At 37.2% G+C, this 21,924-nt stretch overlaps 1 protein-coding gene across 2 annotated transcripts in view; it reads right to left on the bottom strand.

Annotated features, from left to right (window-relative positions):
- PRCP (prolylcarboxypeptidase) overlaps positions 1 to 21,924 on the bottom strand; it is a 72,148-nt gene that overhangs the window by 21,043 nt on the left and 29,181 nt on the right. For both annotated transcript variants that reach the window (XM_032852964.1, XM_032852965.1), the window contains exons 3-7: positions 12,827 to 12,967; positions 9,160 to 9,261; positions 2,831 to 3,012; positions 2,440 to 2,597; positions 1,700 to 1,872 (exon numbers count right to left, since the gene is read on the bottom strand). In XM_032852964.1, the coding sequence (XP_032708855.1) occupies positions 1,700 to 1,872; positions 2,440 to 2,597; positions 2,831 to 3,012; positions 9,160 to 9,261; positions 12,827 to 12,967 (756 nt within the window). The remainder of the gene's footprint in view (positions 1 to 1,699; positions 1,873 to 2,439; positions 2,598 to 2,830; positions 3,013 to 9,159; positions 9,262 to 12,826; positions 12,968 to 21,924) is intronic.

Here is a 21,924-nt window from a genome sequence, read left to right as displayed (position 1 = left end):
TTTTGATCCAGGTTTTCTTACCATGAGAGAGACAGCTCTTTTAAATATTTCTGTATTATCTAAATTCAATTTAATTCAATACACATTTACCTCTGGCCTGTATGTGCAAGACATCCAATTGTCATTCTACTTTTTAGATGAAGAAAAATATCTCTAATAGCAAATGACCTTGTTCCATTTGGGTTATAAAGTTTTAAGCAAAATGTTCATTTAATATTAAATTCAAAGGGACTGTTAAATTAAAAGTGCTTTTGAAAACTGGTTCTCATATTATCAAGTCTATTTACATTTCTGGCACTCATTCCAGCTGCAGAATCAGTTATATTCTCTAAACTTAACCATTAAGTTGGCCAAACTTGGATTTTAAAACTAAGAATGTTCTTTACAAAGAAATGCTTAAAAGGAGATACATAATAAAGCATTTTGCCATATAAAGAAACTAAACATTTATGATGTAAGGTGTCTTTACACTTTCCAGAGTGTTTTCACATCTAATATTTTATTTGATCCTGAGCATAACCCTACAGAGAACTAAGTATAATTATTTCATTTTGCATAGGAAGATGTGGAGGTTCAGAAGAAGATAGCCTCACCCAAGATCACACAGCTGGTAAATGGTAGTTTCTAGATCAAGGATCCAGAGTCAGTACTCTTTCCACTCCACCTGCTGCATGGAGAGCACTCCTTTGTGATAAATGTGTAGCGCTCAGAACACATTAGCAGTTGACTGAATCATAGCACTGTGAGAGCATTTGCCATTTATTAATCACTAACCATATACGGCACAGGTCTACCTGTCTCACATACATCACAAAGATGTAATAAGTAAATTGTCCATGCAAAGTGTTCAGCACAAGACACGGCACACAGTAATCACTCCATTAGCAGCAATTACTGGTATTAGTTTTAATTCATACAACTCTATAATCTATTCATTTTGTCTTCTTTATTCAAATGAGAGGAAACTGATGTTCAGAAGTGTTAGATAAGGGACGCCTGGGTGGTGCAGTTGGTTAAGTCACGGACTCTTTGTTTGGGCTCAGGCTCTACATTCAGTACAGAGTCTGCTTAAGACTCTCTTTCCTGGGGCACCTGGTTGGCTCAGTCATTAAGTGTTTGCTTTTGTCTCAATTCATAATGCCAGGGTCTTGGGATCAAGCCCCACATGGGGCTCCCTGATCGGCGGGAAGCCTGCTTCTCCCTCTCTCACTCCCCCTGCTTGTGTTCTCTCTGTTGATGTGTATCTCTCTGTCAAATAAATAAATAAAATCTTAACAAAAGAAGAAGAAGACTTGTCTTTAACAACAACAACAACAAAATGACTCTTTTCTTCTCCCTCCACCTGTTGCTAAATAATAAGATAAATAAATAAAAATAAATAAATAAATCTTAAAAAAAAAGGAAAAAAAGAAAAGTCAGGTAGATGTCCAAGTGAGTAACCAGAAAGTGACAGAAGTCAGGATTTCTGCCCAGGTTAGTCAAACCGAGTCCCTTTGTCACTGGAGATTCCTTTAATGCTAAAAGTCACAGAAAGCACCAGTTTAAAAAACAAAACAAAATCCTGAGACTAATAATACACTATATGTTAATTAACTTGAATATAAATTACAAAAAAAGAAAGATGCTTTCTATAAACAAAAAGAAAGAGAGAGAGACAGAAGTTCGTATTAAAAGTGATGAAAGGACATTTTTCTGTTACCTTTATAGGCCAAGCAGGCAAAGGCTGTAAAAAGTCACACTCATAAGGGTAGTCCACCATTGCCAGATTTATCCAGGTTTCAGAGAGCCAGGCTTTCAAATGCTGGACATCCTGAGCATTTGTTAATGCGGTACATAAGTCAAGGGCTTCAGAAAGCCAACGCAAGCCAGCACCTGAGAAGAGAATCACATTGTTGGGAACCTAAAAAGCACTATTTGACAGAACGCTTTACTCAATACTCCAGAAAATTCAATATTCTATACCATTTCTCCAAGAATGCTTTTTCAACATTCAATAAAATATTTTTAAGCATCTGGATAATCCCATGATAAACAGGTTGTCTATCCTCATGGAGTTTGCCAGAAATTATATGAATTATTCCCTGTTTTAAAGATACGATTGAGGTTAAGTAAATAAATAAACAAATGGAACACTAGAGAGCAATCAGTGTAAACCCCAACAAGTAAAATAAATGGAAGTATCTGAATAGTGTCAAGCAAAAAACAGCAGACACAAAACATACATACTATGTTCCTGATTATACTGGATGATGAGTAAACTATTATACCATACCGATTATGTTTTCCCTTGTGAAAATTCATCAAGTGATGTATTTTGATTTGTGTATGTTTTTGTATGTTTTACCTAAGTAAAAATGTTACTGAAAAACTGAGAAGTGTTGAAATTAACAAGTGAAAGGTAAAAAACTCTGTGATTCCATTCTATTAATTAAAGCTTACCTGTTCTTGAGAATCGATTAATAGCATCCCAGGAGCTACGGATGGTTTCTGAACAATTTGGACCACCTCTCTTAAAATCTTTAGTTACAATCTCCATAAACACACCACAAGGTACCAGATTACCAAAATGCCAAATGGGGGCGGAGGCTGCAAGAGCTCTAAATGGTGAGAAAAATGAGAAAGGAGAAAAGAAAAAAAAAATGCAACTTACTGAATTAAAGTTCTGAAATTGAAACTGATACTGAACAAAAATGGTGAGAAAACATTACAGCTGTTAATGAGATATAAAGTAGAAATATCAGTACAATAGAACTTGTTTTACCCAAAACAAATCTCTAAGTATGCTTGACAACCATTAAGAAGTGCTCATGTCCAACATAAATGCATTTACCCAACCACTATATGAGGATATTTCATCCTGAACCAGGCTGCAAGCATGCCACCGTAAGAGCCCCCTATGGCAATGACAGGTTGATTTTTAGCTCCTGGGATTGTTTTTTTCAAGTGTTTGATTAACACTGCAAAATCAGCCAGAGCTTGTTCCGATGTCAGAAAATTCAAGTGTCTGGAATCCTAAAGAAAAGTAACAAAGAACAAATATAAATGTGCACATAATAGCAGCTTAGGCATAGCATAGATCCAAGAAAAAAGCCAGTCAGGTAAGCTTTTCTCCAAACAGAATTTCTAAGCAATTGAGTTAAAATGCCCAGTCAACATAAGAGCAATGCTGATTTAAACAAATCATTAAAACAATGATTTTAAGTTTGTGTGACAAACATATTTTGCATTCAAATGTAATTTCTATTAAATGCTATTTACCAAAGATCTTGTTGAGGTTGTAGAAATAACAGAAACAAACTCTAACTTTTAACAGCAATTGTGACAGAATACAATTTTCAGCTTAACAGATAATTGCTGTATTATAATTTTTATTTTAAAACTTGAAACATTTAAAATGGCTACCATACAGGCAAAAGTAGACTGAATCCTGTGAAATACTGAAGTATCATCAATAAAAATAAATCTTACCCTCCCTAGTAAGAAAGAAAATAATGCCTGATATGCCAACAACCAGAAATTACCCTGTTGTAAACAATATAAAATTAGAGTTAAAAACAAAAACCAATAGAGCAACTATATTCAGGCATTGGAAAACCAGCAACACAAGACATTGATCCCTGAGAGAAGGATACTCAAAAAGTAAGTTCCATAATCATCTGATTCTCTGCCTAGAGACAACTGCCTCACTTTAACATAGGGAAGTAGAGCTCAGAGTCCTGCTAAGCTGAGGAGGCTAATAAAGTATCTCCCTTTAAAAGATAAGTCCTCTCTTTGAACTTGTACTGGACTTAGTGATTTGGTTCTAACCAATAAAATGTAACAGAAGCGATATGTGACTTCCAAAGTTAACTCATAATAAGCACTGCAGTTTCCACCTTGCTCCATTAGATTACCAACTTTGAGGGAAGCCAGCTGCCTTGTCATGAGGCCACTGAACTAAGCCTTTGCAGGAAGAGACAAATTGTAGCCTCTGGCTAACACCCAGCAACATTTTATCACTCATGTGGATTCTCCCTATAGTGGAGAGGGTTCTCTGGCACCAGTCAAGCCTTCAGATAATTGTTAGCACCAACTGACATCTCAACCTCATGAGACCCCTTAAAAAAGAACCTCCTAGCTGAGCCACTTTTAATTTCTTACCCACAGGAGCATGAGACAATAAATGTTTACTGCTGTTTTAAATCACTAAGGTTTTTGTTTTTGTTTTTTTAAGATTATTTATTTATTTATTTGACAGAGATCACAAGTAGGCAGAGAGGCAGGCAGGGGTGGTGGGGGAAGCAGGCTCCCTGAAGAGCAGAGAGCCTGATGCGGGGCTCGATCCCAGGACCCTGAGATCATGACCTGAGCCGAAGGCAGAGGCTCAACCCACTGAGCCACCCAGGCGCCCCTCAATCACTAAGGTTTAAGGTAAATTGTTACATAGCAATAGGTAACTAGTACAGCTATATACTGATTAGGCTGTCTTACTTGATCTTCATGCTTTGGTCTCACCTCTCTGTTAGACTCCTTCCATCATTTGGCAAAGTCTGAAACCACATAGTTCCCATCTTTCCTATGTATGTCACCTACTCCTTTAGCCTTCCCCCTTATCCAAGATGTATACCTTCTGACCTCTTACCTCCTTGCTTATTGTCTGTCATTAGTCTTTTACTTCCAGTTTTCATGGCATTATGTATAGCTGAGTGCGATTTTTTTCTAATCCTTGCATAATATTTGTAATATTATCCCCCAAGCTACTGACAAATTCTGTGAGCACATGAAGAGAAAGAAGCATATCGAAGAAGAGCCCTCTGCTCCTTTTTGCTAACAAAGCATGAAAGAAGGGATCTAGAAGAGGATATTACATTTCTGTCTGCAACAAGGGGACTACTTCTCAATGGTTTCAGGATCTATCAACTCTCCTAATCAGATAATTATGCAGAATAGTAAGCTAAAGAATAGAGTTTCTCATGCAGCCCAACAAATATCAGCAAATTGTTCTGCTTTTCATTTTTCACATTTTATTTAATTATAATGAGGTAATAAAACCTCTGAGAACAAAAATTAAAACTCCTTTCAAAATAGGCAGCCAGAAAATTACTGTCCCTGAGTTCTTCTAACTCAGAGTTCCCCAAAAGGATGGTATGTGTATACTGGTAGTATGAATGATGGTCTTAGATAATACACAGTCTTTCTTTTTTTTTTTTTTTTCTTTGTTTAAAAATTTTTATTTATTTATTTGACAGAGAGAGATCATAAGTAGACAGAGAGGCAGGCAGAGAGAGAGAGGGAAGCAGGCTCCCTGCTGAGCAGAGAGCCCGATGCGGGACTCGATCCCAGGACCCCGAGATCATGACCTGAGCCGAAGGCAGCGGCTTAACCCACTGAGCCACCCAGGCGCCCAATACACAGTCTTTCTTAATTTAATATTGTTTTAATGTCATTTAGAAAAAAAACCATGTAACTAGTATATAAAGCCCTTGTTAAGGTAATGTAAAGTTTGAAAAGTTAGTTGTTTAAAGAAAAATATTGTGTAAATAATAGTGCAGATCGCAACCATACACTCAGAATCACAAAGGTAGTACATGAGTGACTTAGATGCAGAAAATGTTTCCTTTTTATTAGGTGTACAGTCTGTGGTCAAGGCCAAAGCTCCTTGTGAGATCAGGAAAGGCCAGAAGGGAATCCAAGTGGCCCATTGGACTCACTGAAAACAGGGATTATTTGTCCTCATTTTATTGAAAAATACCTATTAAACAATTGAGTGCTCACTGTATTTTTTCCAGGGGTAGACTCAGGAATTTAAGTGTATAATATATAAACCAGAATTACTTACTGACATTTTTGCAACACTGAGAAGTTCCCTTCAAAGTCTCTGCAGCAATACATTAGGATTTCTCTAGTGAGAGCTAACCTCATCACACTGAGTTAAAGACTGACCAACACTATAAATGATAATATTATGGCTTTAAAAAGGCTTAATTTGTTCAATTGCATATAAAAAGGAAAGATTATATACAAATTTTTGAAATTTCAAGCTGTTCAAGTTAAAGCTATCATTTCTTTCTTACATGTTATTAGAACATGTAATATCCTAAACTTCAAAAAAAAAAGTTTTAAACTTAAAAATAAAAAGTATACAGGCACACCTCAGAGATCTTGCAGGTTCAGTTCCAGACCACTTCAATAAAGTGGATATCGCAATAAAGCAAGTCAAACTACTATTTTGATTTCCTAGTGCACATAAAGTTATGTTTACACTATACTGTAGTCTAGTAAGCGTGCATTAGTATTATTTAAAAAAAGATGTACATACTTAATTTTAAGATACTTCATTGATAAAAAATCCTAACCATCATCTGAGCTTTCTGAGCTTTCATCTTTTTACCAGTGGAGGATCATGCCTAAATGATGATGGCTGCCAACTGGTCAGGGGGGCAGTTGCTGAAGGCTAGGGTGGCTGTGGCAATGCCTTTTTTTTTTTTTTTTTAAGATTTTATTTATTTATTTGACAGAGAGAGATCACAGGTAGGCAGAGAAGCAGGCAGAGAGAGAGAGAGAGGAGGAAGCAGGCTCCCTATCAAGCAGAGAGCCTGATGCGGGACTTGATCCCAGGACCCTGAGATCATGACCAGAGCCGAAGGCAGAGGCTTAACCCACTGAGCCACCCAGGCGCCCTGTGGCAATGTCTTAAAATAAAACAACAATAGGGACGCCTGGGTGGCTCAGTTGGTTAAGCAGCTGCCTTCGGCTCAGGTCATGATCCCAGCGTCCTGGGATCGAGTCCCACATCGGGCTCCTTGCTCCTCAGGGAGCCTGCTTCTCCCTCTGCGTCTGCCTGCCATTCTGTCTGCCTGTGCTCGCTCGCTCTCTCTGACAAATAAATAAATAAAATCTTTAAAAAAAAAACAAACAAACAACAATAAAGTCTGCCACACTGATTGATTTTTCCTTTCATGAATGCTTTCTCTGTAGCTTGTGATTCTGTTCAATAGTACTTAATCCACAGGAGAACTTCTTTCAAACTTGGAAATCAGTCCTCTCAAACCCTATAGCTGTTTTACCAAGTTAAGTTTTTATAATTTTCTACATGCATTGTTGTTATTTCAACAATCTTCATAGCATCTTCACCAGCAGTAGATTCCATCTTCAGAAACCACTTTCTTTGCTCAACCATGAGAAGCAACTCTTCATCTATTCAAATTTTATCATGAGATTGGAGCATTTCAGTCACATCTTAAGGCTACACTTGTAATTCTAGTTCTCTTGCTGTTTCTACCACATTTGCAGTTACATCCTCCACTGAAGTCTTCAGCCCCTCACAGTTATACACAAGGGCTGAAATCTATTTCTTTCAAACTCCAGTTCATGTTGATTATTTTGACCTCTTCACATAAACCCTAAATATCCTTTAAGGCATCTAGAATGGTGAATCTTTTCCAGGAGGTTTTCAACTGACTTTGCCCATATCTATCAGAGGATTCACTCTCTGTGGCAGCTATAGCCTTACGAAATGTATTTCATAAGTAAGATTTGAAATTCAAAATGACTTTTTAAAAAATATTTTATTTATTTATTTGACAGAGAAATCACAAGTAGGCAGAGAGGCAGCTGAGAGGGAGGGGGAAGCAGGCTCCCCACTGAGCAGAGAGCCCGATGTGGGGCTTGATCCCAGGACCCTGGGATCATGACCTGAGCCAAAAGCAGAGGCTTAACTCACTGAGCCACCCAGGCACCCCACAAAATAACTTCCGGATCCATGGGTTGCAGAATGGATGCTGTATTAGGAGACATGAAAACAACCTTCACCGCACTGTACATCTCCATCAGAGCTTTTGGATGACCAGGTGCATTGTCAATGAACAATATTTTGAAAGGAATTTTTTTCTTCCTGAGCAGTAGGTCTCAACAGTGATCTTAAAATATTCAGCAGACTATTTTGTGAACAGATGTGCAGCCATTCAGGCTTTGTTCTTCCATTTATAGAGCACAAACAAAGTAGATACAGCATAATTCCTTAAGGCCCTAGGATATTCAGGATGGTAAATGTGCACTGGCTTCAATTTAAAGTTACCAGCTACACTAACCCCTAATAAGAGAGTCAGGCTGTCCTTTCGAAGATTTGAAGCCAATCATTGACTTCTCCTCTCTAGCAATGAAAAGTCCTAGATGGCATTCTCTTTCAATAGGAAGCTGTTTTGTCTATATTGAAAATCTATGGTTTAATGTAGTTACCTTCATGAATTATCTCAGCTAGATTTTCTGTATAACTTACTGCAACTTCTGTATCAGCACTTACTGCTTCATCTTCACTTTTATGTTATGGAGATGGCTTCTTGCCTTAAAGCTCATGAACCAACCTCTGCTAGCTTCAGACTTTTCCTCTGTAGCTTCCTCACCTTCCTCAGCCTTCATCAAACTGAAGAGAGTTAGGGCCTTGCTCTGGATTAGGCTTTGACTTGAGGGAGTGTTGTGGTTTGTTTGATCTTCTATCCAGACCACTCAAACTTTCTCCATATCAACAACAATGCTGTTTCACTTTTTTGTCAGGTGTATGTTCACTGGAGTAGCACTTTTAATTTCCTTCAAGAATTCTTTCTTTGCATTCACAACCTGGCTGAATGACTGGCACTAGAGGCCTAGCTTTTGGCCTCTCTCACTGTTTTGAACTTTGAACATGCCTTCCTCACTAAGCTTAATCATCTCTAGCTTTCTATTTACAGTGAGAGACATGCAACTCTTCTTTTCTTTTCATTGGAACATTTAGAGGTCATTGCAGGATTATGCAGGATTATTAATTAGCTTATTTCAATATTTTTGTGTCTCAGGGAATAACCAGGCCTGAGGAGACAGAAAGAGATGGAGGACTAGCCACTCGGTAGAGCAGTCAGAACAGATACGTTATTTATCAATTAAGTTTGCCATCTTATGTGAGCATCTTGGACAACTGATCACAGATCACCGTAACAAATATAAAAATAATGAAAAAGTCAAACATATTACAAGAATTGCCAAAATGTATCACAGAGACACAAAAGAAGCAAATGCTATTAGAAAAATGGCACTGATACACTGGCTCAACACAGAGTTGCCACAAACCTTCAATCTGCAAATACCACATGACCTGTGAAGTACAGTAAATGGAAGTACAATAAAACAAGGCACACCTGTACTTACCCTGAATGATTTGTTACCAAAAGGTAGGGACTCTCCATAGTATCGATGTTCTGCAAACACCAACATAGCCTTCAGTTGATCAGCCACATCCCACATGAACCCCTGGGAAGAATTTACAAATATTTTACAGGATAAAAACCAGGATGTGAAAAAAGTCATTGAACCTTTTGGCAACTCCTATGAAACGAATGTTAAACCAGACCAAAAAGAACTCTGAGAAGCTGCATAATTTATGTTTGTTCTACAGATAAAAAATTATTGTTTCATTGTTGCACATCAATCTCATACTGTGTTAGAGTGAAACAATTAAAAATAAGCTCAAGTCACTCAAACACCAGTCATTCCAACTCTCCTTATTCTAACACTCTAGCTGTAGAATCAATATTGTGTTGAAAATAGCCTTCAAATTGCTCTGTGTACCAGTCTAGGAAAGAACTGAGGATGTCTAAGTTAGCTGCCTACTCATAAACATTTACAACATAAAAGAAAAAAAAAACAATAAAAATAAGCATACTGGACTCCCTTGGGTTCCATATTATCTTATTTACTTGAAAATAAGCAGTAGCTAACAAAGGCCAGTAATAGCTGAGTGCTTACAATGCGTCAGGCACTGTTCTAAATACTTCATATATATTAATTCACTTAATTATCACAACAATCTAGGAGATGGGCACTTTTATTATCCCCATTTTAGAGACAAGGACACTGAGACACAGTAGTTTAAATATCCTATGATAGTCAACACAACTAGAAAGTGGCAGAGCCAAGAATTGAACACTGGCTGGCTGGCTTCATAGCACAATCTGCAAGTGCTGTTCGATCTCCTTATGTCCACGCTTAATGCTTGTGATTCATCAATCACTGCATTTTTTTCATTTACCTCAAATGGTGCCCTCAGAATTCTTCTTGACAAAGCACTCTAGGCAGCCAACATCAATCGATTAGATTTAGATTTAGCACAGATTAAAACTATTTGTCATTCCTAGGGCACACTCTTGTTTTTTAATGAACTGCTGCTCCCTATCAACAACTAAGAAATTTCTAAAAGGTTTTGTTCATTTCGATCAATAAATGAACAATTAAAAGATCTGCGCGCATGTGGTGATGGAGAATTTAAACTGTTATCTGTGATGGTTTCAATAATCCTTACTTTCTCTCTTAATACGTTGCCCAGTCCCTGCCATTTATCTGCAGATCCTGTAATAACCAGCTCAAGCATGCTCTCCTCTACCTGCCCCATTGTGGCACTGCTGATCACTCCCGCTTCTCAACACCACCGTGCTAGGCATAGCTCTCTATTACCGTGTTGCAATATTTGCTTATACGTGTGTCTTACCCTACCAGATTAAGAGCTTCTTAAGGGTAAGGATCATCTATCAAAATAGCCACACCTCTGGGGAGCTGACCTCAGGCTTTTAAAGGAAGCAATTTAAGTGAACTGATATGCATTATAATAAGTGATTATTTGCCTGTATCTATTTCAGGGTATTTTTATTTTTCAGAAGAGGTCCATGTAATATATTAACATTTAATAATAGTATAGCATTGTCCTAAGTTCCTAATTCTTATTTAGTCCTTGCAGCAACTCTATGAACCAGATTATTAACATACCCATTTAGCACATAAGAAAACTGAGGCACAGAATAAGAAACTACCCAAAGTCACAAATCATAATGGTAAAACCAGAATTCAATTCTTATCAGTCCTAATCAGTCTATCACTCCTGACATTCTGCTACACTGTCTCTTAATAGATGAATGTCCAGAATATGTGAATATGCAACCAGGACATTTTAGTATGTACAGGGAGGTGTCTAGGGCTGGGAAAAAACTGGGATCCTCCTAAGGATCTACCTTTAGCCCCTTCCTGACCTGCTTCAACACTGCATGGCTCTTCCTCTCTACCACTGCTGAGGCAAGCCTGAAATTATGCTGCAGTGTCTGTCAGAGCAGTGGAGGGAGGAACAGCTGCCTATTTATTAATTCTATAAAGAAAAGGAGGGAGCACACGGGTGGCTCAGTTAAGTGTCTGACTTTTAAAAATTTAAATGTTTTCATTTATTCTTATTTTTAAATTTTTTTAAAGTGTCTGACTCTTGATTTCAGCTGAGGTCATGATCTCAGGGTCATGAGACTGAGCCCCAAGTTGCGCTCTACACTGAATGTGGAGCCTGCTTAAAATTCTCTCTCTCCCACTCTTTCCTCCTACCCTCCCATTTATTCTCTCTCTCAAAAAAAGAAGGAAGAGGAGGAGGAAGTGGGGGAGGAGCTGGAAAAATAACTGGACAGGAGAAGCTGCCCCATGGCCTTGGCATAAATAGGAAGTCACACAAGAGGGGAAAAAAAAAAAAGGTTAAGCAGCCTCAGTTGTTCCATAGAAAAAGCAAGCAGGAATTTGATGGAAAATAAATCTTAACTTCATTTGTCACTGATGTAAGAGAAACATCATCCTAGGATCTCATTTCTCAGGAACTTACTTTATTTTCAACTAACATATTTAGACTCAATATTCCTAAGGAAATAATCAGAAATGGGAAATCCAGTAACAGTATAATTGGGTTCATATCTTTGCTTCCAATTCAGTGTAGTTCAACACACATTTCCTGAGACCTCCTGAATATTAGGCACCATTGCCATACATTGGCAGTGGAGAAAATATAATTCAGTCTTCACTTTAAGGTAATTCACAGACTAGCTTTTTGATAGGAAGATGACATCTTCTAGTCACAGTTTTGGAATACAAAAAAGGAAAATTTCTTCCTTTCAAATGTCCTTCTAAATTAAATGTTGCTAATGGATTTAAGTGTTATTATAAAAGATGACAGGATGTACAGTCAGGGAAGCAAGCTGACAACTATACAATTTTTTAACCCTCACAAATATAAGAAAAATAGAACAGGAAAGCTAAAATCCTATTTGACAATCAAACTTGCATTTCTTTTTTCTTATTTGCCCGGGCTTTGTTTAGGTTTTATCCATTTATTCATTTAACAAATATTTATTGAGCACCAACTATATGCCTTAGCAGTTTTAGACTGAATACACAACATTGAACAAACAAAAATTCACGCCCTTGTGTTTACATTTACATTGACCATAATCAAAACAAACAAAACCCAAAAAAACCTATATGCAATAACATTTTTTAAAAGATTTTATGTATTTATTTGACAGAGAGACAGCACAGGAAGGGGGAGCTGCAGGCAGAGGGAGAGTGAGAAGCAGGCTTCCAGATGAGCAAGGAGCACAATGTAGGGCTCAATCCCAGGACTCTGGGATCATGACCTGAGCCAAAGACAGATGCTTAAATGAGCCACCCAGATGCCTCTGCAATAACATTCTTATTCCCATGTCCCTCATATCCTTATTCACTCTAGAAACAAGACAAGATTTTTAAAAAATATACAATTCAATTATCCAAAAATATTTTCATGTATAATTCTTTAAGGCAGAACACACAGGCTTATTGGACATCTGTATTCATTCTTTTGTGATCTGCCCACTTATATGCTTCTGCCATTTTGCTATTATTAGTGAGTTTTATCTGTTATTTTCTAAAGAGCTTCACAATTAGCTACAATGATACTTGGTCATACATACTGCAAAACATATTTTTTTTCCAGTTTGCCATAATAAAAGGCAAACTGAGCATAAGAATTTGCACATACCGTATTATTACAAAACCAGGTAATGTCCCCTTCATTACCAGTGTAGAAAAGTATTGATCCACCATTTTTCTTCCAGTATGCATCAGCTATTAGGTACCGTTGTTTAAAAGTTTTATCAGCACTAAATCCAAAATGATCAACCTAAGACAAAAACACAGTAGACAAATTTCAGAGGAGAGTAATTTAATGAGAACAAAAAAAAAGTAATTAAGTTTATTCTTCCATTAAGATCAACCTATGTTACAAAAATAACCACAAAACTTTTTTTTTTTTAATTTCTTTTCAGTGGTCCAGAATTCATTGTTTGTGCACCACACCTGATCACAAAACTTTTTAAACTTCATTTGATTTTAGTCACAGTAGTAATACTGGCACTGTTATTTTGAAGTTACTTTCTTTATACTGTAAGATAAAAAAATGTTAGGGGCACCCGGCTGGCTCAGTTGGTAGAGCATGCAACTCTTGATCCCAGGGTCATGAGTTCATGTTCCATACTGGGTGTGAAACTTACTTAAAACAACAACAACAACAAAACCCAACAGGGGTTCCTGGATGTCTTGGCCAGTTAAGCATCTGCTTTCAGCTCAGGCCTCAGATAATGATCAGTCCTAGGACTGAGCCCCGTGTAGGCTCCTGGCTCAGCAGGGAGTCTGTTTCTCCCTCTCCTTTTACCCCTCTACCCCACTGCGCGCGCGCGCGCGCGCGCGCGTTCTCTCTCTCTCTCTCTTAAATAAATAAAATCTTTAAAAAACAACAACAATAAAAAACAATGTTATCGGTACTCAAGATTTTCAGTGTTAAGAGAAGAGATAACAATTATAAAGGAGGTATTTAAAAAAAACCGTAATGTTAAAACTGAATTGGAAACAGAGATTTGAATCCATTAACTTTTAAAATACATATATCCCTGGGGCACCTGGGTGGCTCAGCTGGTTGAGCATCTGCCTTCCACTCAGGTCGGGATCCCCAGCACCTGGGATGGCCCTGCTAGGTGGGGAGTCTGCTTATCCCGTTCCCTCTGCCCCTCCCCCTGCTTATGCGAGCATTCTCTCTCAAATACATAAAATCTTTTAAAAAATACAGATATCCCTTACCACCATCCGTATTTTCATTAGCTGATTGAAACATTCAATTCACAAAAATCTATTAGTTCAGAAGGATATCAAAAAAGGAAAAACAAAATATATAGTCCTTTGTCACCACTTAAGGTGCCTATTAAACCAACTCCTAACTTAGAAATTGGGAATACAAAAATAAAGAACTCAACATTTAACCTCCCTTTCCAGTGGAATTGTGTTTCAAAATATCAAATAGCTCCAGTTAATGAAAAAAAGCTGTGTTCAATTAAATTTCAGCTAAAGCAGAAGGAATGACAAAATTAGACAAATGAGTTTTGCAAACCCTTATGAAGTTACTGATTTGGGCAAAAATTACCACATGGTGTTAAAAACATTAGGAAAATGAATGACAGGGAAATGAAGATTTGTATTAGGACCAAAGTAACACCATGGAGAGTACCTTCTTGTCACATAACAAAATGTAATTTTACAATGGAAGGATCAGGCTGTCATCACCTCACTCTACTGATCAAAATTAGCATCACTACCAGCGGGCCCCGCATGGATTATGCACCTTCTCAGGTGGTACAAGAAAAGCAAATATCACCAAATTTCACCTATGATAAAATCATGACAAAAATGTTCAACTTGTATCTTTTTCCAGCCTTCAGATCTGATTTCTTTTAGATCTGATTTCCTGTTTGTACAGAACAGGAAATACACAGGTAGATTAACAAGATAAAGACACTCTGAATAAGCAATCAGACAAATCCAAACGTGGGATAAGACAATGGTAAGGCAATGTAATGATAAATACTAAACTTTAAGGAACAAAATAACCAGATGCAATGCATGATTCCAAGTTGTATTCTGGTTCAAACAAATGATAATTTAGGGACAATTAGGTTAATGTGAATATGGACTAGGTATTAGACAATACTAAGGACTCATTAATTTTGTTAGGAATGATCATATAGTGGCTACATAAGTAAACGTTTTTATTTTTTACAGCTGTACGTTGAATGATTTAGAGATAGAATGTCATGCTGTCTGCAATTTACCTGAAAATATTTCAGCACAAAAAAGTAAGATGAATTTAAAGGAAGAAAATTTAATCTATACTGACAGAGAAAAAAACACAGGATACTGAGACTTTGCAAGACTTAATATAAAACATGTCCAAATGATAAAAATGACAATAATTTTAAGCTTAAAACAAACTTTACATTTTTGTGATTTTTTTTTTACCCTTCCCTTAATAAACTCACCATTTAAATATATTTATCAAATCCTACAACATGGTAAGATTCATGTGCAACTACCTAAATTTATAGTGTTATCAACAGTACAGAGTCCCACTGAGCCTCTAGGATCATGGGGCTGCATTTCCCCAGTACTATGGAGACAGAAGTGAAACTGCTCCATCTGGTCTGGGGTAGACCAGTACCTCAGTGCTGCTCCAGTGCTGCCTCAGACTGTCTGGTTCAGACCTACACCAAGCTCTGCAAGACTTACCTAGGTCCTTCTAAAGCAGATGGGACTCCTCATACCCAGCTCCATCTACCCATACATATCTACTTCACATTATTCCAGAGGTCCCAAACATGCAAGTTTCTCAAAACTACACTAACTGTATACTTTCTGATGACCATGATCATCATTACACATAGTCCTAAAATATAAGCTATTCTAATCCAAAATCTGCCTACCTCGAGAAAATAAAGTTTGTACAGAACAGGCATATGATAATGATGTCCATGTGCTAAAAATCCCTCCCATTTTATATGCCAGTTCAACATATATAACCAATCCCTCATTCAACAAGCATCTATTGAATCGCCAAGTTCCTGTTCTGGGCCAAGAAGTAAGCTTGGCAATGGGATAAAGTGTTGGCTGAGCCATAACACCTACACTTAATTTAAATGAATTCAAGTATACCCATTCACCTAAAAAAAATGGAGAGCAAGAGAGACAGTGGAGGGAAGACAAGTGATCCTACTTGCCTCCATTCAATTAGTACAGCAGTCCTCCATTCAAAGTCCTCAGAAGTCAGAATCAGCATCACCTGAGAATTTCTTAAAAATGCAAATGCTCTGGCAGAATCCCAGAACTACTGAGTCTGAAACTGTGGAGAGTAGAATGCAGTAGTCTGTGATGCTGATGTACAGCTGAAGTTTTGAGTTAGCCTAAGCCTAAGCCCTCAAATAGGAGATGAATCTGCTATTCTTTCTTTTGATCTAGGTTTCGGAATACCTCTAATACTATAAGCATCAAACCATGGTGAATGAGAGTCTGGTGTTTAAAGATGTGCATTACCACCCAACATGGCCCCCAAATACAAGCCAGCCTCATCATTTGAAGCTCAACAGGAAAAATCATGATCTGTTACACCAAAGAAGGAAAGACTGGCTGTAATGGACTTAGAGAAAGGAGGTACATGGCTCTCTAACAAGACACCTTACCATGCATGGGATTCTCAGAGATTATTCCACTGTAGTGATTTTCACCTTACCTACTGACTTTAGAACCCAGGCTTCTTGTAAAATGAGATATTGCTGTACCCTTAAAAAGTAGCCCACCAAAAAAAATATTTCAATAATCCAGTTTAAAGGTTTCAAATTTGAAAACATGGGTATGTGTTTATATATAGGATGTTAAACATAAATGATAAAAAAAAATTCTTGTCAGAGGAAAAGCTTCCATCTAGAATTATAAGGGTCACCAAAACTTTAGAACAAGAGAAAGTCAAACTTCTTTGTGTGACCACTGTCTGGCCATGCCTGCTCTTAGTAATTTGGCCCTAATTGTTTGAATTGGGAGAAAAAAGGAACTCTGGTATGATAGAAAGAAAGCAGGTTTGAGAGTTAACAGACCTGCACTTGAATCCCTATTGTGAGGCCTCAGGCAAGTCACTTCACCTCTCTGAGCCCAGTATCTTCCTATATAAAATAAGAATAACACACAATTTAAAGGATTGCTGTGAGGATTAGAGAAAATGTACCTAAAGTGCTAGGTATAGTTTCTAATATACAGTAAGGACTCAATAAATGTTAGTTCTCCTCTCCATCCCATTTGCAAACCATCCTAAGCTTAGAGTACTTAGGGTAAATAAGGTGGAGGGAGATGATAAAGCTCTTCACAAAAGAAAAAAGAAGTTCATATAATCGTAAGAAGTACCCCCAGAATGTCAAAATCTCCTTTTTTTTTTTTTTTTAGTGTTTCACCTAAATATTAAATAGTTAGAAAACAGGCCATGAAATCTTCTTTGCAAAACATTAGTTTAGGGAATTTTCTTGGCTCCTTCCTATGATCAAGAATATCAACTTCAGGCTATATAACTGCAGATAGTTTCCAATACCTAAGGGCCTCGCACACTAAGGGCAGTGTGCCCTCTGCCGTTGAGAACTGGGACCCACATACCACTTTCAGCTCTGTGTTCCTGAATAAAGAGATTTCATAAATCACAACAAAAAAAGGGACAAGGGCTTTATAAACCATTTGATCTGTGTCATTCAACTGAAGAAACTGCACTCAAGGACATCAAGTGACTTTGCCAAGGTCACAAGTTAGAGGAAGAGGTGGAACTTGTAATTATTTTTGCAATTTGGTTTATTGAAATAACTAAAATAAATAATAGTGCTGTAGAAGCAATAAAACATGACCTCAAAAAAGAAACACACCTCTAGTCACATAAAGTAGTCCTTTCTAAAATGCAGTCCAAGAAATTTAAAGAAATACTCTCCTTCACCTTGTAGAGAAGAGATCTGTCAGAATGTGTAGGCAAAAAGGAACAAAGAGAACATCCTTTAAATAAAATATATTGCAGCAAAATTAATTATTTTAATTAACTTCAAAACTATTGAAGAATAAAGTTCATATCCAGAAAAGTCCATTAGAACATTACACTACCCTGTGTAACACTAACATGACACAGGGGAGAAGGGAATGCAAATAACACAGAGCATGAACTACACACCTGGCACCGTGCTGGGGCCTTATAAAGATCACATCCTCCCCCCAGTTACCCTCTGGGGCACTTTCATTACACTAGTTTTATAAAAAGGTGCTGACACTTAGAAAGGCAGATAATTTGCCCAAGATAACATAACAAATAAGTAAAAATCAAATGTAATTTTTTTTAAGATTGTATTTATTAATTTGACAGAGAGAGAGGGAGAGCATAAGCAGGGGAGCAGCAGGCAGAGTGAAAGAGAGAAGCAGGCTCCCCACAGAGCAGGGAGCCCCATGTGGGGCTCAGTCCCAGGGTCCTGGGATCATGACCTGAGCCAAAGGCAGACATTTAAACAACTGAGCTACCCAGGTGCCCCTCAAATACAACTTTTTCACACGCTTTTATCCCCTACCCAATCCCACCTCCAACAAAACCCCCATTTTTCACTGTAATACAGTATTGCAGAGACAGCTGACTACCAACTTCAACCTTAAACAGGAAACACTAGAGCATCTTTCTCCACATTTGTAAAATGAAGGACATACTCCCTGCCATTTACTAACAGTTAAATTGAAGAAAATGTGGAATATTGGTCTTTTCACTGGCCTAACTCAGTAACTGTTACTATACAACTATTTTTAACTCATTTAATTAGGCACTAATAAAAACAAAATAAAAAATCACACTAACTCTTACTCAGGAGCTTATTTTAGAAAATTCAGTATTACAGTTAGTTTAATTTACAAACCCAGATATATGATCATAGCTAACTGAAATTTTACTAGAAATAGGAAAAGTATACTCGGAGATACACAGGAAGAAAAAAAAAAGAGTTCCACCTCCAGTAAATCAAAGTACCTTGAAAGACAGCTCTCTGGTTCCCAATTCTAATCCAAAGATGCTAAAAAAGAGACAGACACACTTTCTTCCACTTGATATGTATGTCCTGTATTGGAAGTGTGGCATTACATTCCATTAGAATTCCTAAATGGAGACACATTGTTTCTAGGCAAGGTTGATATCCCCTGAAGGGGAGACACACTCATGTTAGAAGGATACAAGTTTTCAAGGAAGGAATCAAAACCTGGAAGGAAGGTAAGGTTTAGGCAAACTATAGGTCTATAGCTGCAGAAGGGCGAGTATCTGTAAGTGGAGTCCTACTAAGTTAAGTTATCCCTCATACAGGAATAGCCCAAAGCTAAAACAAGAAGGGAAATTAAACCATATCTTATGAGTCGGTATTTCCATGTGAAAATCCTGCTTAAATGTTCTGCATTTGCTTGTCTGTATTATGAAAACAGGACTGGAGAGTAAATTTGATTTCAAGAATTAAAAGGGCAACAGTATCCCTTGAGGACAGTACGGTAGTGACAAAGGAAATGATCCAAATACCACCAAGAAGAATGTGAGTCTAAGAGACAGGATTGTCCTTCTCTTCCCACAGGGATGTCTTCTTCATTGCCAACCTTACCACGTGTAGTCTCCATTTTAACAAGGAAAGGAGAAGTTTCCTCAGGTATACTCTTCAAATGAAAACCATCATTCTCTGTAGTGAGACACTGTTTTGCACACACCCTTCTGTCCATATTAACCAGGAAAGAGAACTATATTCCCTCCTTCTATACTTTTTTGGTAACCTGACCCTAATCTTAAAAAGGAGACTATTAGGAATAAATTATTTATTTGAAGAGAAAATGACAAAGGAAGGGGAGAAAATAAGTGATATGGGAGAGTCCACTGTAGAAAAAGGTTAGACTATCCAGCCTCCTATATTTATAAAATAATAGTTAGAAAGGCAAGAACACAACAGCTACCACAGCATACCTATATAAGACAAATACTTTATAAATAATTATTAAATGGATGCAGTTCAATTCTAATCAGTGGTTCCTCACACTTTTATGAATGAACTTCTCTTATTATTAATGTTAGAGCTTGCATACATATTCTATTTTAATAGTCCATGCTTGAAAAAATACACTAGAGAAGCTAATATAAACTTAATACCGGTATAAATGAGTATACAACAGCATCTAATTACATTTGAAAAAACAGTATATGCTCGTCAAGAATATGGACTACTCATGCACCCTCTCCAGGAACGATGCAATGCTCAGTAACTCCCTTTTCCTCTGACTAAAGATCGTGGGTCCCTGACTCAAAATTACCAAAATTCTACAAACACAAAATACTCTCTGCTCTACTGCTAAAACAGAGAATATCCTGCCCTTGAAGCATCAAAAAATTATAGTAAATCAAGAAATAACATGTTTTGTCAAACAACACTGAAGTATTGCATCAGATGAAGGTTCTGGCATCATCTGTTGGCTTTCACAAAGCACCACATGATCAATAAATCACATGATCAACTCTCAATGGCTTTAGGAAGCTTTGCACCTCTAGAATTACCTGGCCACAGTTTAAATTCTCAAATTACAAAGTGCTGCAGTGATCACTAAATACATAAATTTTAGGAAATGTTACACCGTCAGAGGGCGCTGTTGTATAAGAAGGGGGAGAGGCCATTAAGTTTTAAATATTAAACTCACAAAAATTTCAGATTACATCTTAAGTCCAAACTCTTTTTTTTTTTTTTTAAGATTTTGTTTATTTTTTTTTTATTTGATTTATTTGACAGAGATCACAAGTAGGCAGAGAGGCAGGCAGAGAGAGAGAGAGAAGCAGGCTCCCCACCAAGCACAGAGCCCAACTCGGGGCTCCATCCTAAGACCCTGAGATCATGATCTGAGCCGAAGGCAGAGGCTTTAACCCACTGAGCCACTCACCCAATGAGCCACTCAGGGGCCCCTTAAGTCCAAACTCTTGAGGGAAAAAAAAAACCCCGAGATACAGAGATGCTAATTACTTTAAATCTCTCTTTAAAAAATAAAAAAGATATATTCGCATAATTGAAATATGGCATTCATCATTATTTTATAAGAGTTAAAAAATTTATGCTGTGCAGAATAGTGGTTACTCTTAAGATCTATAAAGAATTTCTCAAACTCAACACTCAGATAACTAATAACCCACTCGAAAAATGGGCAGAAGACATGAACAGACACTTCTCAAAAAAAGATGTTAAGAATAGAGCTACCCTGTGACCCAGAACTGCACCACTAGGTACTTACTCCAAAGATACAGACGTAGTGAAAAGAACGAGCATGTGCACCCCAATGTTCATAGCAGCAATGTCCACAAGACCAAACTGTGGAAGGAGCCGAGATGCTCTATGCCCTTCAACAGATGAATGGATAAAGATGTGGTGTATATATACAATGGGATATTATTCAGCCATCAGAAAGGATGAATACCCACCATTTACATCAACATGGATGGAACTGGAGGGGTATATGTTACGGGAAGTAAGTCAAGCAGAGAAAGATAATTATCATATGTTTGCATTCATACATGGAACCTAAGCAATAGCACAGAGGACCACAGCAGAGGGGAGGAAGAGAAATCAGAGGGAGATGAACCATGAGAGGCTACGGACCCTGAGAAACAATCTGGGGATTTCAGAGGGGAGGAGGGGGCCCGGGAGGGGGTAACAGGGTAGACTATTGAGGAGGGCACATGTTATGATGAGCACTGAGTGTTATACTTAACTAATGAATCACTTAACATTACATCAAAAACTAATTATATACTATAGAGTGGCTAACTGAACATAATAAAAAAAATTAAAAATAAAATAAAATAAAATTTGGTTGTTTAACCACCATAACATAGTATATATCCCTTACCAAAAAAATCCTAAAAATGAAAGTAAAGAACTTAATTTTTTAAAAAACAATCATAATTTGTTTTACCATTTCAATATTTAACCACATATTTTAATATTTTTTCATTTTATATCATAAAAACTTTTGTTATTTTATGTGTTCCAAGACAAATAAAAATTAACTAGAAAAAAAAAAGAATAGTGGTCACTCTTCTTAGGGGAAAATGACCCTAAAAGATAATGAGGGGATTCTAGAATTAGGACAGTGCATTTTTCTATATGTATAAGATAATCAACAAAATAGACTTATAAACCTTTAAATTCCTTTAAGGTATATGTATTATTTTATGATGTATGTATATTT

Source organism: Lontra canadensis, unplaced genomic scaffold, assembly GCF_010015895.1.
Source record: "Lontra canadensis isolate GAN:19392208 unplaced genomic scaffold, GSC_riverotter_1.0 scaffold7, whole genome shotgun sequence".
Taxonomy (NCBI): domain Eukaryota; kingdom Metazoa; phylum Chordata; class Mammalia; order Carnivora; family Mustelidae; genus Lontra; species Lontra canadensis.
The sequence above is the reverse complement of the archived record's forward strand: the minus strand, read 5'-3'. Positions and strand labels throughout refer to the sequence as shown.